The sequence below is a fragment of the Nannobrachium achirus genome (genome assembly GCF_963921795.1).
Source record: "Nannobrachium achirus genome assembly, chromosome: 21".
NCBI classification, from domain to species: domain Eukaryota; kingdom Metazoa; phylum Chordata; class Actinopteri; order Myctophiformes; family Myctophidae; genus Nannobrachium; species Nannobrachium achirus.
In genome coordinates this window covers 39993678-40013158 of record NC_137828.1, presented here as the reverse complement: position 1 = coordinate 40013158, position 19481 = coordinate 39993678, and the positions used below count along the sequence as shown (strand labels likewise).

Genomic DNA, 19481 nt, shown 5'->3' with positions numbered 1-19481 from the left:
GATCTCAGACCCTGGGAGAGGGACAGAGCCAGTGGGAGAGCAATACAAGAGAAGTAGAACATGAAAAAGGCAAATATATATATATATATATATATATATATATATATATATATATATATATATATATATATATATATACCGTATTAAAAAAACACAAACAAAAAATTAAAGTAAAAGAGACCTTTCCATTTGCACGTTGTTGTTTTGTAAATTATTATTGTTATGGGCCACCTTAACCAAAACCAATTCCTCTATGTCCTGCATACTGGCAAGATAAAGTAGTTCTGAAATAATGCAATTAAGGGAGGTATGATGATCGTGAGGTGTCTCACTTTATGCGGAACGCTGTCTGTGTTATCCTCTGAAGCTTCTGTTTCATGAATCCACTTGGGAGTGTGCAAATGGACACTCACGAGTTATATGGAAGTCCTTGAAATTAAAACGTTTGAGAACCAATGTTCTATCGGGTCTTACTCATTCCGGTACCGCCAGACAAGCTTATCTGACTGGAAGACTGACTGCCAACCCAAGAGGCCCAGCTCTTAATGAGAGTACACACTCAGGACTGTATCCGTGACATCCATTCATAAAAATTCCTTCATTCCTGCAAACAATTAAAGGCAAAGCCCAACTTGGTGAAGTATATCACCCATGAAAAGAGCCCAAGACGTCCCCCAGTCATTAGTGCAGTGACTAGGCAATATGCAACTTAATTTGGCCATAGAGATGCACGTGCACAAACATGCCTTAATTCTTTTCATCCTCATGTGTCTTTTGAAGAAGATTGCCTAGCAAGCATTACATTTCTGATTAGTATTAATCTACCGCCATACTGTGACTACTGTACAAAAAAGATTTTTTTGCAGGAGGGCTAAAAGCCTCCAATTCAGAGGTAACACTTTTAGCCATAAAAGTTTGGTTGTACTACAACTACCTTTGCTACTTTAGAATGATCTTGTGCGCAATGATATACACTCCAAGTGCACAGAGAGTGCATTATTGTCGCTGACACGCTTCGGTGAAGTGAATACCAGAAGTAACAGTAAGAAAAGATAACACCTTCACATCCACTTGAGCCAGAGGCTCAAATGGTAGTTTGGAACGTGCCTCTAGTACTATGGATAATTCCCATGATGGGACGAGCAGTGGAGTAAAGTAACTATAAGTACATTTACTCAAGTACTGTACTTAAAAGTAAAAAGAAATAGTGTACTTTTACTCTACTGGAGTATTTCCAATTGTCAATACTTCTACTTCTACTCCACTACATCTCCACTACCATTATTTGAAAACTTAAGTTACTAGTTACTTTGCAGATATATATTATATTATAAATCATCACCATTTCAGCCCAATTTTATACCTTGGCTTTTTGAAAATAGCTGATCTACAAGGTCACAACAACATTGTGAGCTTGTAGATCTGCTTTTTTAGTACTTTTACTTTTGGTACTTTAAGTACATTTTGATGCCTATACTTTTGTACTTTTAACACAGGCCTTTTACTTCCCACTGAGCAATAGTCGTTTTTTACACGACTAGTTTTTTTTTAGCCTTAATTTCACCCGGCTAGATTCCGGTTATATTCACGCCGAAAATATACTTTGCAATTTATTCCATAATTCGATAACTATTTATTAAAAAAACAACAGTAAGGTGCTTAACTGATCTCCTAATATTGGACTAACATAATTATAATATCCGTTGATCATTATTAAGTATAGTTTAGATCTAGCCGAGATTTAGCCGACTAATTATAGTCGGCGTAAGTACGTTTATATTTACACCGAATTTAGACGATTGAAGTTAATCCCTGTCTTAATAAATATTTATTTAAAAAACAACTGCACGTTGCAGAACTGATAGCCAAATATTGGTGTAAAATGATTTTAATAGCCATTCATCACTATAAGGTATACGTCTGGGTGTAGTCGTTTTAAATACAGCATTTCAACGACTATCTTTAGACCATGTATTAAATAAAGTTATCCTTGGTACTAAGGCGCGGTAAGCCGGTAGAGGGTTAATTAATTACCGTGATTGTGTGTAGTCACTCACTGGAAAGTGGAAACGTCCAGACAGCAGTCTACTCTGAATTACATTTCTGACAGCAACACACACAGTCAAACACAGCCGCAGCACCGCCCCCGCCACATCATTCAATACGTATTGATTAAACAAAATAATTGTAATCGCTAGGCTAGGCGCCCAATACATTTAGTTTCCTCAACAATGCGCACTACCCTAAAATGAACACAGGTAGGCAATGTCACCTTTTAATACGGCCAGAAAGTCTATACTATCATATCTGCATTGATGGCCGAATGGATAGCGTCGCTGACTTGAAAGCCAGAGATCACTGGTTCGAACCTCGCCGTCCCCCTTCTTTTCACTACTTTCGACGGCCGCTAACGGCTAAATGTAGCCGACTTTTAGCGGTCTAATAGTCGTCTAGTCTAAATATAGTTGTCTAATAAATTTTCATTTCTAGACCATTTTAAACCATTTCTAGACGCGTCGTCTAGGTGACATATAGACGTGTAATAGACGTCTAATAGACCTAAAAATGCTCGGTGGGTTGTAACAGAGTATTTCTAAATGTCTGAAGTATTGATAAGAAATTGTGTACTTTTTCCATCACTGGGGACGAGATGCTCAGACTCTGGGCGGGAAAGTGACATGTTCCTTAAAAACAACCAACCATAAGGAGGTGTTTGTAGACGCACAGTCATGTCTGTAAACTTTACTTAACTTGGGCAGGGCACTGCACATTAATGAACATTCAATACATGGACGTGAATTCAATTGACCGAACTTGATCTCTCAAAACCCACATGCCAGGCTGATTAATGGTGGAAAAGGTTCTACCTTCAGGGGTGGACTGGGCATCTGGTATACCGGACATATACAAGTGGGCCTGGGTGCCACCATTTTAGGATAGTCACTGTAATTTTTGGTCTGGGGTAGCCACTAATTGGTGGTAGCCACTAACTCAGAATGAGACAATCTGTGACCATTCCTCATACACACGCCATCTTTCGTACATAAAGGGTTGGTTAGTTAGTTAGTTAGTTAGTTAGTTAGTTAGATAGTTTCATTTATTGTCCACAGTGTGGAAATTTGTCTTTTGTCTCATATACATTAAAATGACAGATAAACAGCAAACACTTACACACAAAACATCTTAAGGCAACAAGAAGGACAACAGTGGCATATAAGGTGAAGAAACAGACAGATCAACGAGACATGACATCATTCAAATCCTTAATGGCATTTGGAATGAATGAATCTTTAAAATTATTACAGCTACGGTGTGCCCAAGCTGTTCTATAGCGTCTACCAGAGGGAAGTAAATCAAACTCCCTATGGAGTGGGTGAGAGGGATAATTTATTATCTTGACAGCTTTTTTCCTAAGCACTTCATTGTAGATACACCTTAATTGTTTTTGTTTTTTCCCTATGATTTTTGGAGCTGTGTGGAACACAAGCTCCCTATACGTGGCCGTGTGTGTAGGTATGTGGGTGGGTATGTGGGTATGTGGGTCTGTGGGTCTGTATGTAGCCTGTATGTAGTAACCCTGGGTGACCAGAGAGGTGCTGTTGAGTCTAGCCTGCCCTGAGCATCAACTGCAATACACACACACACACACACACACACACACACACACACACACACACACACACACACACACAGCTCCACTTCGAACAGAGGTTCGATTTTTATGCCAGATTTACTATTCTCTGCAGCTTGCCTCTACATTGTATGTTAAGATTACCGTACCACATTGCCATGTTGAAGGTTAAGATTCCCTCTATGAGGTTCTTATAAACCGTTTCCATAATGTGCTTGCTCACCCTGAAGGAGTTGAGCTTGCGTAAAAGGTGGAGTCGTTGGTTACAGGATTTAAAAATGTAGTCAGTGTTGTCACTGAAGTTAAGGTTGCTGTCAATTATAGTGCCGTAGATATTTAAAGTTGTTTACTATCTCTACATCGTGTCCCTTAATTGTAAGGGGCTGCACAGTGTACAAGGAGAAAAGTAAAGGTGATAAAATTGTCCCCTGCGGAGCACCTGTGTTAAGCACAGTGATGTCGGACCGAGTCTCATTGACATGGACCTGTTGAGGGCGGTTAGAGAGAAAATCTCTGACCAGATGTATAATACCCCCATTTACCCCCAGATCAATGAGTCTTTGCAGGAGAGTGTGTATCTGCATGCTGTTAAAAGCCGAAGTGAAATCAGGGGCTCTCTTGCACTTTGAATAGCAGCTGGCAGTGGCATTGCGTGGAAGCCGTGCAGCATTTAAATTAGACCTCTCATGGGCCAAACCCATTTATAGATCAATATATAACCGAAAGCCCAAGAGAGCAACCCTCAGCACGTGGGAGAAGCCACGGATGGCCGCAGAGAAGGAATAGCTGCTCCCTCACCTTGGGGCCATCAGTATCAGTAACAACAATCCCTCCTCCTGTACTTCCATTAGTGTGGGAGCAATCGGGGTCAGCATGGAGGGAATGCACGTAGCAGGACATGGGTATATACCGGTATATCTCAGTGACAGCCTAGGAGATGAACCCTGCACCAAATTGTCCATTTGTGAGCCCACGTGGACATCAACAAACAGAGGCAGTTTGCACTGGACAGGGAATTGTTGCTAGATATACACCATAAAGGTTGTATTGATTGTCTGTTCTGACTCATGATGGCCTTTTAAAAGCAGCAGAGGATGCTTCAAAGCGAGATACTGCTAGAGGCTCCAGAGGTTATGTATGTGCTGCCCCCTGGCAGGGGCTCTATAGACAGATTTCTTCTTTACAAACATTGAGACTGCACATGCAGTTGCCAGTTTCATGTAATAAACTCCCAACAGATCCCCAACTCTGTGCACAACACCCTCCCCTATAGGTTTGAGGGGATAAAGATGTACGATCAAGCAGTGCAGCATACTGGTTATTATCAGTGTGGCATTGTCTGGAAATGCGTTTATATGGGTGGTTTCACAGCCCTTGAGACTTGCATCGTAGGTTACCACCTTTCTGGATGCAATTTGTCCCATCAGTACTCTTTGTGAAAGGAACTGGGGGTCCGTGACACAGTGCTGCTGTGACACATTCTGCATATTCTTTCTTGAGTCTGACACAAACGGCAAAAGCGGTGCACTTGGCTCTCACCGAGTGACATCACCCAGCGTTGGGATTCTTCCTGCTGGAATCCCCACTATAGCGCTGATGACGTCGGCTGACCCAACAAACGGAGGCAGTTTGCACTGGACAGGGAATTGTCTTCATTCTGTCTGTGGAGATACAGGCTCTGAATAATACCAAATTCAGGTCACCTGAATGGGTTTCAGGACCTTTTTTTTTGTGTTATTCATGGTAAACCCCAGGGTGCTCTGTTGCTGCTGCTGCTACTGCTACTGCTGCTAATACAGCTGCTGGGCTGTGTCCTTACTTCCTTTTACCTTTTAGGTGTTACCAATGATTCTAATGAAGGCTCTGTTCCATTTGTAGCACAGAGGTTCTCAAACTTTTTGATCAATATGGTCCTTCAAGTATTGAGTCATTCACCTGTCAACCCTCTTGCAGTGAAATCAGGTTTTGTAACCATGGTTGAGCTGTGCACACACACACACACACGCATGCATGCACACGGTTACACCCCGCCACTCTGACATGTCTCCTTTCCGACATGTCTCCATTCCGACACTAACCCTATCTCTTACCCTAACCCTAAACTTAACCCCTATGGAAGTGTCGCCACTCCGACAATAAGAAGTCAATTTCGTAGTGGCGACATGTCGGAATGGAGAGCGGCACCCCATGCGCACACACACACACACACACACACACACACACACACACACACACACACACACACACACACACACACACACACACACACACACACACACACACACACACACACACACACACACCAGCAGCCTGTATTGTATTGTCGGTCACTTATACGTTTTGCACGCTTTGTGGAAAATCCAGAACTGGTCACTGTCAAGTTGCAGGCAACAGTACAGCACCAGTGCTACAAGTGGAGAAGTTATGGTGGAGCCCTGCTGAGCAATGAGCATACTGATCTGAAATGACTACTGAATGATTGATTTCAGTTTCTGCCATATTGCTTTTTAACTGTCCATGCTACAAATAAGTTAACATTTGGAACTTTTGGAACCAATTCTCAACTACATTTAAATATAAATGGTTGATGTGTAGTATAGATAATAGTTTTTGTGAAGACACTCATGTTCTGTCATGTTTTATTGACAATCAACAGGCAATGTATTCAAGAAGTATATTGTGAGAGGAAATACACCCAGAGCATTTCACGGGAGCATCAGCCATCATCAGGTCCTTGCTCGATAAGGTAGCTTGAAGGGTTCATCTGAGACAGAGATTCTTTGCAGAGAGGAGCACACAGTGTTCAGTTCACATTATGAGCCCAGGAAGGACAGCACAGTGCACTACCTGGGCGTGTTGCGAACCGAGGCACGAAACATACTACGTGCGAGTGTCCACACTGTGTTACTGCATCAGAGTACAAGCATTGGTGCTGTCTGAGTGTGTGTACCTGCCTGATTCTCTGTTGCATCTCAGATCCATTGCTCATCATCAGCATTCCTCCAACAGCTCCATCAGGTACTCCACAGTAGCAGTCCTTGCTCCTTGGTAAAGTTTATTATCGTTTGGCATCGGCCTGAAGTAATGACACACACTAAAAGGGTACAGTATGTAGCGGTCAAAGTCTGACTGAATTAGGATAGTGTTCCAAATTATGTCATTTATTATGTTATTCTTATAATTATTTTAATTAATTATTTTAAAAGGGCACGCCAGTTGTTCGTTAACCATGTGATTTAAGTGTGTGCTGGTCTTGCCGAAATGCGTCCATGCAAATAAAATAAAATAAACAACAGAGGGTTGTCCTTTTGCATTTCAAAGTATTTTGTTTCCAATGAGGGATACAGCAGCACCCACTTCAATGTTATTGCGACCGTTAGGTCGCAGTTACTATCAAAACCTCCACCGGCTGTCTGTCCGTCCGTCCGTCAGTCTGTCTGTCTGTCACGTCACGTCACACTTTTGCCCTAATCATATCTCTGCCATCGTTGCCCCTATCCATGTGAAATTTTCCACACACACTCCTTACCTGCCAAACCACAACCTTCAGGACCCCCGGACCTCCACGGACCCCCAGGGACCCCCAGGGACCCCCTGCCACCGCCGCCAAATAGTGCAAACATGACCAAATCAACACCCCAACTGGGCTGCTCACAGGGAATTTCCAGGGACCACCGACTCCTGCTGCTCCAACAGTCCTTCACATTCATAAGTTTAACTTTGCCTCGCCCCCTCCCCTCATTGGCCAAAACTATATTTGGCTTTACTCATCAACCATTTGTCTTGTGGGTGGTGTCAATTGACTTGATTAAGAGTCCTTCGCCTTAATTGGTTTAACTTAGCCCCGCCCCCTCCTCTGATTGGCCCAAACTTTATTTGGCTTTACTTAACAACCGTTTGTCGTACACACTTGTGGGTGGTGTCAATTAACTTTATTAAGAGTCCTTCACATTAATTTGTTTAACTTTGCCCGCCCCCTCCTCTGATTGGCCGAACCTTTATTTGGCTTTACTCATCAACCGTTTGTACAAACTTGTGGGTGGAACCAATGCCACTTACAGGCCTCTTTGTGTATACTGTGACCTGACGGTCGCTTATCGATTAGGGAGTCTTACTGGTTAACATAACAGTTTGAACATTTAAAACTTACTACAATTCCTCTCACCTCTCACCACTTAAACCCTCTGTTCTGGTGGCGCCCGTTGGCCTAGCGGTCCAGGCGCATTTCACATAATAGGCTCTAATGCAGCCTGACGTCAGTGTGTCACGGGTTTCAATCCCGATGACCTTTGCTGTGTGTCACTCCCTGTTTCCTGCCTATGTACTGTACCAGTAAGACTCCCTAAATCAGGAGATAAGCGACCGGCAGGTCGCATACACAAACTTTAGAAGGCAATGGTAGGCAATCAGGAGGGAATATGGGAAATGGGACAGATCCATGTTGATGACATGACTTTAGAGATACTGTGTACCGCTTTGCGTGATTTTAGGGCAGAATCTGTAGGAGCAGTGTCCAAAAATGTGTTTTGCAAGAATCGGCCTCATGGTGGCGCTAGAAGAGGGCCATGTGAGACATGAGGGGTGAAGGTTGTGGTTTGGCAGCCAAGGAGTGTGTGTGCAAAGTTTGGCATGGATAGGGGCAACGGTGGCAGAGATATGAGTAGGGGAAAAGTGTGACGTGGCGTGGCGTGGCGTGACTGACAGACAGACAGATAGACAGCCGGTGGAGGTTTTGATAGTAACGTACTATCAATAAAGACAGGAATCCCCCAAAGAAATAATAAAAAAAAATAAAAAAAAACAGACCAGAGTTACAACTGTACTTGGTCTGCTGTTGTTTCGACAGAAATAGCAAGTGTTGTGAGCCTGTAGTTTTTTCTACTTCTGGCTAATGTTCTGCCAGAATAGAGGGCGGTGTTTGGGTTCAAGTGGTTAATGGTTAATGTACATTCTGTTTCAGCCAATGAGATTTCTCACCCCAGTACAAAGAGATTAAAGACTCTGAGTTATGAGGCAGAGACGGAATGATGAATGATTCAAGAAGCCTCCCATGCCTCCAAGGCTGTAGCACGGCCTTATTGACAGTAAAAAAATGATATTGTCCCGTGTAATTATGTTACTTCTACCATCTAACTGGTGCACACTGCAGGCTATGAGATGCTTTCCTTTCATTTTCACTAATTGGGCCTCAATGGCTTAACAGTAGCTCTGGTCCATCGCGTCACCTCCAGTGACGCTCTGACAGACCTGTCGGCAAATGAATAGACCGCGTTTTCTCAGCCCCTACCAGCGCTCAACTTCAGTCAAAATAAACAAAACTACTTCACTATACTCACCAAACCAAAGGTAGTTTTGCGTTGTTGAAAGTCTATTCTCCGCGGTGGTGAGCCCCTCAGCACCCCACCTACGCTGTAAAATACATGATTTTTGTCATGAAATAAAACGCACCAACCTCGAGCCACCCAGCGGCCACTGCAGATACAATGGTTCACAACCCATAAGCGGCGGTCGAGTTGGATGCACTTTATTTCATGCCAAAAATAGTGTATTTTACAGAGTAGGTGGGGTGCTGAGGGGCTCACCACCGTGGAGAATAGACTTTCAACATCGCAAAACTACCGTTGGTTTGGTGAGTAGTGAAGTAGTTTTGTTTATTTTGACTAAAGTTGAGCGCTGGTAGGGGCTGAGAAAACGCGGTCTATTCATTTGCCGATGGGTCTGTCAGAGCGTCACTGGAGGTGACACGATGGACCAGAGCTAGCTTAACAGTATCATTGGCTTGAAGATTTTAGTGAACATGTAGCATAATTGCACCAATAAAAGTATATTTGCGGGGACACTGAGGTTATTATTGGATTTATATTCTGTGTTATTTTGCCGTCGTGCCAGGGGCGGATTTTCGGGATTTGTATTTGTTTTTTTTCCTTTTTACATTTTATCCCCAATTCTGTTGCACTTGTCCCTGCTCCACTGTTGATCTGGGAAGCGTGTTGACAGACATCCACATGTATCCTCCAATACACATGGAGTCTCCAGACGCTTCTTCTCACCTGACAGTGATTAGTTTCACCAGCAGGGCGACGTAACGCATGCGTAGGAACACACTAACCTTCCCAGTTGTGCTCCCTGCTGAACAGGAAACCTGACCAACCTCGCCCCAAACTGCACTCGCCCCAAGCAGGTCTTATATTCTTTTATTCGACTGCTAAGGCACCGCCAGAACACGACCGCCCGCCCGGCTCCGACCGCCAGGGGGGTCGGAGCCGTAGCCTCATCGAGGGCTAGTTCCTATAGTTTTCCTTATATGATAATAGTCATGTTTTGTTTTAATAGTCATAGTTTTAATAGTATTTTTTCCAATGCATGCCAGGCCTTTTTTGCCCGTTTTGGAAGGGATTTCAAAGCTATGGGTCTAAAACTGTGCCAGGGGAGAGGGAAGAGGGACACGGGGCTTAGCGAAAGGTCTATTGTGGGCAGACTTTTTAATTCATTTATTTTTTATGATAATTGTGTGCATGTGTCATGCCTTTCCCCTGTGTGTGTGTGTGTGTGTGTGTGTGTGTGTGTGTGTGTGTGTGTGTGTGTGTGTGTGTGTGTGTGTGTGTGTGTGTGTGTGTGTTATGTGCACTTGCAGTGTGCATCCTCCTGTCAGCATGTAAACCCATGAGAGATTAACAAATGAAACCAACTCATTGGCTTCGTGTTGTATGCAAAACAAGCTTTCACTTTGCTTTGCCGAGTGAACCGCCATCTATACTATAATTTTGCGAATGTCTGAGTGAGTGAGTGAGTGAGTGAGTGAGTGAGTGTCTGTCTGTCTGTCTGTCACAGTGTTTCTCCTCAGTGGCTGGAGCAATTGATCTGAAATCGCATCACCATCAGCATATGAACACACCTGACATAACTGTGAAGCCCGTTTGTCACTTTCACAAATCGTATGCTGTATATTAGGATTTTTATGGTGTATCTATATCTATTTAGCCTACAGTACCTTTTGTGACCACACATGTTAAGGGAGGGGCGCTGTTGTTCAGGCCATGCACAATCACACACAAACCCACACACACACACACACACACACACACACACACGGGGGGGGGGGGGGGGGGGTTGCAGGCAGGCGGGCGGGCGGGGGAGGGGGGTTCTGGCCCTGTTACAGATGTTGTCCAAAAATCATGCAGATCGGTACACAGTATCTCTGTAGCCGTTAAATGGAACGGGTATTTCTTACATTGATGCTCCTACATATTAGCATGCAAGCACCAGTTAAAGTTACTTTCCATCCCTCATATACAGTGCACATCCCATAACCCACACACTGCACATCATTTCGGAGCTCATATCTTTGAATGGGTAAGGGCTAGTTGCTATAGTATGTGGACTCGCTAGAAGCAGTCTTTTGAGATGTATTTAATGTCCCTTAATTGCACTAGGATCAGTGCAGCTTGCAAACATGCAAAACAGTGCTGCTTAGACTCAGTTTGATCTTTCCAACACAATCTGACAAGTTTAGAAGGGAGATTAGAGAGAAAGAAAAAAAGAATGCCCATGTGGGGGCCCCTGGTGGCCTGTTTCACTTGGAATTGTTGAAACTGCAAAATCCGTTCCTGCAACGCTAATGTACACTTTTTTTCCTACACTGCTGTTGATTCGTTACTGAACTCCTCACTCTTCCTGTCTCCTCAGGGGCTTCCTACTCGTACGCGCAGGGACCGGCGGCGCTAGCAGACCAGCTGGACGTGGCGGTAGACGTGAAGCTTTACAGTCACCGGTGGAAGAGATGGCTGTCCCCGGAACCGCGAAACATGGACAGTAACCGGGCCAGCCCGGACCAAGACCCGAACCAGGACCAGGACCAGGACCCAGACGAACCGGAGGAACAGGAGGGCTTCCCAGGTCTGCTCTCTGCTGAGGACACACAGGACAACAGCTCCCAGATTGAGGTTAGCCTCGTTCCCAGCCTTTACTGATCTCCGAGGAGAAAAGCCTGGTTACGACCCTAATGCGAGTGTCTGTAGGGGAGGGACATCCGTTGTGCGTATTTCCCCCGAAAACAATATATTTCGACCAAACACTTGTTTCATTCGTGGAGAATGTAAGCGGATTTGTAAAGCGTCAACGTCACTTCCTTCCGCCAAATTCCGATACTTCCACTTAGACTCTCAACCGGCTAGGTCTTGCCCAATGTGGATAAATGTAGGCAATAGCTTGATTCCTGTGTTGCCATATTTTGCAAGTGAAATAAGCAACCACCTAGGCCACCTCAATGTACTCTGACAGGTGGCCTTTGCTGCATGTCACTCCCCATCTCTCTCTCCCCATTTCCTGTCAAAGTACTATCCTAACAATAGGCATATAAAGCTCTAAAATACATTAAAACAACAACAACAACAGGTCTATTAAAACAACCCCAAAAGAAGCGACTAGGCGATCTACAAAGCGGTTAGGCGATCTACAAACTCACAACACATTGATCTGCTATTTAAAATATTATAATATGGGTCCTGGGAAAATGTTTAAAACATTAGGAAACAATAAGCAACTACCTGTAATATTTACAAGCAAACAAGCCCAACGTCGCTTATAATAATGAGCACGCACAGCGGCAACACAGCGTGATTCGTGTCACTTTCGATTTCCAGTTGTGTCTCATTTCATCATTATGCCACGGCAGCAAACTCCCCCGCGGTTAAAAACTAAATCCCGAGTAAACAAGCAGCGGCTCAATCGATGAACCCCAATCCCCATTTAAATTCTGAGCCGTACCTAAAACACTAACACGGATTCCTGCCACTACTAATCTTTGTGTTTAGTCAGGGGCGTCACAAGGGGGGGGGGGGGGGGAGTGGGACTGAGTTACTAGGGCCCAAGGTGGAGGGGGCTTTAATTATTTTATATACTTTATTAGCTATTGAAAAATAGAAGATATGCAAGCCTGTAGATCTGCTATTTTTGAAATGTTGTGAAAATGTGTGCCAATCTTTGAATGTATTTTTAGAGCGAACATTTGTAACTCAAATTTTGCTACTGGGGGGTCCCTGGAACTAAATATTTTGAGATGGGGGTCCGTGGCCAAATACATATCATTTTGGGGGTCCCTCACATGAAAAAGGAGCACCACTGACATAGAAACATAGCCTTAAAAGGATTTGAAATAATCAAAGACTTCAAAAATAGCAGATCTACAAGCTCGCAGTGCGGCACTCGGTGCCGTGCTGTGAACTTGTATATCTGCTTTTTTTCAATAGTTTAAGTACCCAGGGCCCAGAATTTGGTGCGACACCCCTGTGTTTAGTCATTAACAACCGGTCCAGGGGGGACTTATCATATCAAATCAACAACCCCCACCCCCAGGTGTTCATCCACCTACGGTGAGAGACTGGTTCCTGTTAAGCCGACTTCAGACCTCAGAGCAGAAGAGGAAATTAACCCCCCCCCCCCCCCCCCCCCCCCCCCCCCCCCCCCCCCCACACACACACACACACACACACACACACACACACACACACACAAAAGCACAATTCAGCGGTGGATGATGGATCTCCCTGGAGATTAATCACTGGGCTCTGTGTGTGTGTGTGTGTGTGTGTGTGTGTGTGTGTGTGTGTGTGTGTGTGTGTGTGTGTGTGTGTGTGTGTGTGTGTGTGTGTGTGTGTGTGTGTGTGTGTGTGTGTGTGTGTGTGTGTGTGTGTGTGTGTGTGTGTGTGTGGCTATGGCTATGTAAATGAAAGGCCAAGCTCTGTGTCCCTTGTTCTGTGGTGCCTGGCCGGGCGCACAGCAGCACAGCGCGGCGAGGAGTTTTGTCATAATGATGGAGGCTCCCTGGGCCTCAGACAGCTCGTTAAGTCTCCCTGTGCCTTCTAATCATCTCAGGTTCAACAGCCCGGCATCAGCCCGGCATGGGAGGGGAGAGGCCAGCTTTGATCGTCAGCTGTAAAACATGCACTCGCTGCGAGACACACACACACACACACACACACACACACACACACACACACACACACACACACACACACACACACACACACACACACACACACACACACACACAGGCACAAATTCACCCAAGCATTGCACCTACACACAAATGTGTGCAAGCACCCACAGCATGACAAATGCACGCACGCACGCACGCACGCACACACACACACACACACACACACACACACACGTGCACACACGCGTATACCATCATAAACGCAAAAAAACAAGACCTCTCCCTGGTTGTTTTCCTACTTTTGGCCTCATTTGCTGTTGTAGAATGGAAGAGTGGTCTGCAGCACAAACAAGCTGTCATTACTCCTGTCATTATCTACCCCTCCTCCCCCCAAGTACACACAAACAACACCTCATATCCCTCTAGCCAACGCGTTTACGCTCACACAACAACGCCAACCTTTTTGTTGACAAGAAAAGTGCTTTCATATTGAGATGGTGGTAATGGTAAACAGGAGATACGATGAACTCTGTACCCTGCGTTTTGCAAGCTGTTACTGACACTGTTGAATGATGATGGAGAGATGGGGAAGGAGATGGGAGGAATGAGTGAGTGTGCACTTTTTGCCATTCTTGTGCTTTATTTCAGGAAGGTCAGTGTGTAGAGCTTCGGTTCTCAAACATCTTCAGGTCAAGGACCCCCTAATTGATTTGTATTTGATCGCGAACCCCCAATTGAAAGGATTTTGTGCCATACAAGATTTAAGTTGTTAAAATGTTTCAAACATGTTTTTGTTTTTGTTTCGATTTTTAATAGCAGATCTACAAGCTTATTGATGATATAGCAGAGCTAAAAGCGCAACACGAGAGATTGTAGATCTGCTATTTTCACACTATGTATCTATGGAACCGAGTCAAACTAAATGTAATGCCTCAACTCCTAATTCCAAGTGCTTTTCAGGGTGGGGGTTCGAGTAAAAATGTGATTATTTTGGGGGTTCACGGCCTGAAAAGGTTGAGAACCACTGGTGTAGAGAAACAGGAAACTACAAGGGCAGAGAGAGAGGGGAGAGATGCGATGTGAGGTCGGATTCAAATGCTGGTCCTCGTGCTCACAAGGAGCATAATAGTGCTGTGCACTGTGTCTGAGAGACTATAGGCCCTGGGCCCTGCCTGAAAACATCAGGTCGGGTCGGGATCGTGCAGAATTTGAGAACTCTACTCTAGGCTCAGCCAGTTAGGCACCATCGCTGCTTAAAATGCCAGTGTGTCATCTCTAGACTATTTGAACTTGAACTGCAGCACCATTGCGACTCCCATAAATCAGCTATACCACTTCAAAACAACACTCACTGTGACCCGTGCTTTTTTCTTTTGGCTTAGAGAGGAGACAGTGTTTGGGTTAGCTGGTGCCATAACACCAAGTGTTGGCAACAATAGTTCTCCCCACACCTCCGCCATGCAGGTTCCAAACAGTGGCCACCATGACGCAGACTGTCAGACGCCAGCCCTTGACTCGTCGTGAGTCACGGTGCCTATATCTTTGACCCAGACTAAAACAACCTGCCACTGTGAGGTCGGTTAAAGTGTCCTCAGGTAAACCGACAGAATAGAATAATAGTCCTCCCATGAGGACAAAGACTAAGGGGGGAAGAGCTGAGGAATGCCTGGATGTTAAGCGCGGTTTCATAACCATTTGTTACTGCAACCGCAGGCAAGTCTGGATATGCCACAAACTAAGTGACTTGTGACAGTGTATTCTCTTGTGTTGTTTTGTTTGTTTGCTGTCTGCTGAAGTGTGCTTTTCTGTGGTGGTTATTGCCTGTCTGGTTGTGTCATTTCAAAGTCCAAATTCCTTTATCGGAGGCATTAGATCAGGGCTACTCAACTTAACTCATTTCTAGCCGATCCCGAGTATACTCGTGAAAAATAATCAAGTATTTAGAGTGCCGATCCCGAGTATACTCGCGTAAAATACTGTATATAGAGTAATGCTGGCGTTCTTACCCTAGGGTCCGTTGGAAACGATTGGCACGATTGGACTCGCCGATTCATCATCATCACGGATGCACGTGCACAAAATAGTAATCCCTTAACATGGAGGCCGACGGCCGATCTCATCTTTAATGTCCATTATCTCCAAAAAACACTTTAGAAGCCAAGGATGGCATTAGATTCTCGCTAAAAAAAACACATGTTGAAAGGCAACGGTCGGCCATTACACAACCGCATGTGGATGACGATCGCTTCCGGTGAATGACGTCATGACGTCAAACCGGAAGTGTTTACGCAATGGCCTTCTGGCCTTCAAAATAAGAGAACGGTCGCGGATGAAGCCTGCGAGAGGCACGCTGGACATTTTAACCCGTTAATTTCTGGAGCACTAAATGGGTTAAGATGGCTCAGGGGCCATTCAGCAAAATACCAAAAGTCCAAAGGGCCGCAAGCTAAAAATGACGGTCCCATTTTGGACATTTACAATGATTTTGTAACACACTTCATGACAAGTCTAATGATTAAGGAAACGCACAGACAACATTTCCATCTATAGCCTATAAGCCAGGCCAAACCTCATTGAACCTAAAGATTGTCATGGATGGAATGATGAAATTATCACATTTTATCAAATTAGGCTTTATTCACAAAATGTGAAGTGAAAATGAACAGATCTGGTTCAATCTTTTTGTAACCGCCCCTTGGAAATAAATACTGTAACACTGAGAAGGACCAGACTAATATCCACAACAGTGTCTGGGTATGCAAGGCTAGTGAACTTAATGTAAAGGTATGTTTTCTCATGCCAATAAAGCTCCTGTGCAACAATTCAAATCAATGACTCAAATTATATCCTAGAAATGAAATGAAGTCTTTCTTCTTTGTAACAAATACAATAAATTATAAAATAAAATACAAATCTTGTTTTAAAACACAAGACAAAAAGTCTATTAGGGATTTTGGAGAGAAAATGACATCATCTGACTTCAGCTGTAGCCATGGCCTGACAGGCTGTTATTGATCCAGACCTGTTAATAGATGTTTATACTTATTATTCAATCACTCAAACCCCAGCATCCCTATTCTTGGGGGACCAAAAATAGCTGATGTACAAGCTCACCACAAGATGCGTTGTGAGCTTGTAGATCGGCTATTTTTGGTGAAGAGACTTGTTGTATGGAAAAATAACTCAAGCACAGTTCAACTCAGCCTCAGTTGCACTGTACTTGCACTGTAACAGTTTGATGCTTTGAGCTTTGTAAAACAACAGCTCATTGGAGGAGATTCTCGTTGTTGTACTATCTCTAGTGTAGCCGCATCTCGAACTGCTGTCAGTGCTGTGCTCTGTGTATTGACTGCATTCGCTTCCTGACTCGTATCCCTAACCTACGGAGTGCACCGAGGCTCAAACATCACTGTGTTAATCGCGCGTTAACTTTGACAGGCTTAGAAAAAGATTTTTTATTTGTATGATCATGACGGCCGCACAGACATGCGGAAAGGGCCGCATGCGGCCCGCGGGCCGCAGGTTGAGTAGCGCGGCATTAGACTGAGGCAGTCATGATTAAGCAATAGGCAAGGGATACGATGTGATATGCATACAAACATACTACTGCCTTGCAGTTGTCAAATTCCTACCGATTATAACTCTGTTTCACACCTTGGCTGTGAACCTACATATATTGCATGCGAAGATCATCGCGTGAGGCCGATTAGAAATATATTACTCTTCATGTTTGTTCGGAATTGATGGTGCACATTTGGCAGCGTAATAAATCAAGAGTGCACAAACATTTTTACACCTGGCTTTTCACATAATTCATTCATTTGTCACGTCACAGGATTTCCAGGTGCTTTCTCATACGGCCATATAAAAGTCAGTTTGGTGATATACAGTAACACACACTGTGTGTGTGTGTGTGTGTGTGTGTGTGTGTGTGTGTGTGTGTGTGTGTGTGTGTGTGTGTGTGTGTGTGTGTGTGTGTGTGTGTGAGTGTGTGTGTGTGTGTGTGTGTGTGTGTGTGTGTGTTTGTTTTGGGAACGCATTCATTCCACAATGACAGTTGTTAGTGTATACTGTAGCTTGCTTTGATGTATGGGTGTGGTTTGTAGTTAAGTGTTGTTATTTGATATGTTCAGCTGTACTCAGGTTCTTACTACTACCTGCTGCAGCAGCACTGTAAGAGTTTCAAGGTTCAAGGTTGTGCTTTATTGTTACGTCAAGGTTGTGCTTTATTGTTACGTCTTATGTTATGTACAGGTACATAAGATCAAAACTTCTTTTTTTAGGCATCCTTCAGACAATGCAGCAGCATAGGTACATAAAAATAGGGAACTACGACGGCTACGGCAGTCTGCAACGGTAACCGGACATGGATCAGTGCTCGATAGATAAACCTGTCTGGCCTCGCAGCCGTTCCTACTACGGCAGAAGCTGCCTTTCCACGTAGCGTCTACAATGTCTGCTGCATAGACGCGTAACCATGGGAACCAAAGAGTTCAGTGAAAGGGGTGGAAACCCGTTGGCGACAGCTGTTTGCTTAAAGATTTTGACTGTTACGGTGATCACGTCATAGCAGCTGTACTTCCGCCTGACGGAGCCGTCCTGAAAACCGTCCTTGCTTAAATTCCCTGTTGATAACAATCAGGTCAGGTTTGATGGATTGGTTCATTCTAGTTCTTGTCAGTTCATTCATGTGCCTGATTGTAAGGGGAAATAAGCTTTTTACCAGTCTGTTAAAGTGGCTGTACCCCCTCCAACTGTATATATGTTCCCCATTTTCAACAGTTTTTATTATGTTTTGACACTTGCTTTGGCAATGTAAAACGTATGTTTTCTCATGCCAATAAAGCTCCTTTGAATTAAATTGAATTGAGACAGCGTAGCCAATGCGCACTTCGGTCCATGCTGCAATAATTTAGCTGACACAGTGTTTGTCGTACAGGGCTTGGATGGGGGGAGATCCACTGATGTATTCGGCTGTCTGCGCAACCCTTTGCATTGCCTTGCGGTTGAGGTCGGTGCAGTAGCCATACCAGGCAGTGAAGCAGTCAGGATGCTCTTGGTGTTGCCTCTATAGAAGGCTCTTAGGACTTTGGGGCCCGGACCAGCTTTCTTCAGTTGTCGGAGAAAGTGGAGGCGTTGTTGTGCCACCGGCTCTGTAGCACTGTATGTTGGCAATGAGCTTGATGCTTCAATACGTTCTTGAGTTGTGGTTGTTTACTGCTACAGGACTAAACATTAATGCAGGGAGACAGTGAGCTGCTACAGTATGTTCCATGAATTCCATTACTTCCTAAAAATTCCCTGAGGTGCGTTTATCTCTGCCTCAGTCTGTGTTGCAAAACCTGAATATAATTCATTTAGAACGTTGTTTTTCTTTTCTTTTTTTTCTTTTCTTTTTTTTTCTTTTCTTTTCTTTTCTTTTCTTTTCTTTTCTTTTCTTTCTGTTTGTTTTGTGGTTCAGTTTCATCACGTTCATTAGACGACAGTGAAGGAGATCTTAAATGAGGGAGATCTTCCTCGGAAAGAGGTGTATTTCTGTCAGCCAGGCCTGGAATTTCGTCATTTTAGGGGCAAGGCCACTTGGCCTTTGTTGTTGTCCATTTTTTGAGGTTGCAAAGTCCAAATGCCAGGGCAGGAATGTCAATAAATAAAACACGATTTTAGTCCATTGAAAGAATTTGGTGAATTTAAGGGTTAGGGATGATAACCTAATCTGCAATGAAATAGATAAATTATGGTATTTACAATCTGATCCATGCTCAGCCCTGCACCAGTCAAAGTCACTGGATTGGTTCAAAGATGGGGACTCGGGGGAGTTACCATTTCAGAATCTTAACAAAAAACACTGGTGTCTACATGACAAGAAAGAGACACCGGTGTCTACTGTATTGACAAGAAAGAGACAGAGGAGAA

The 19481-nt window shown here is 44.1% G+C and overlaps 1 protein-coding gene across 1 annotated transcript in view; it reads left to right on the top strand.

Annotated features, from left to right (window-relative positions):
* Positions 1 to 19481, top strand: part of plxdc2b (plexin domain containing 2b) — a gene marked incomplete at both ends in the record, with an annotated part of 184098 nt that overhangs the window by 64029 nt on the left and 100588 nt on the right. The window contains one exon of the mRNA XM_080751768.1: positions 11318 to 11574. Coding sequence (XP_080607894.1) covers positions 11318 to 11574 — 257 coding nt within the window. The remainder of the gene's footprint in view (positions 1 to 11317; positions 11575 to 19481) is intronic.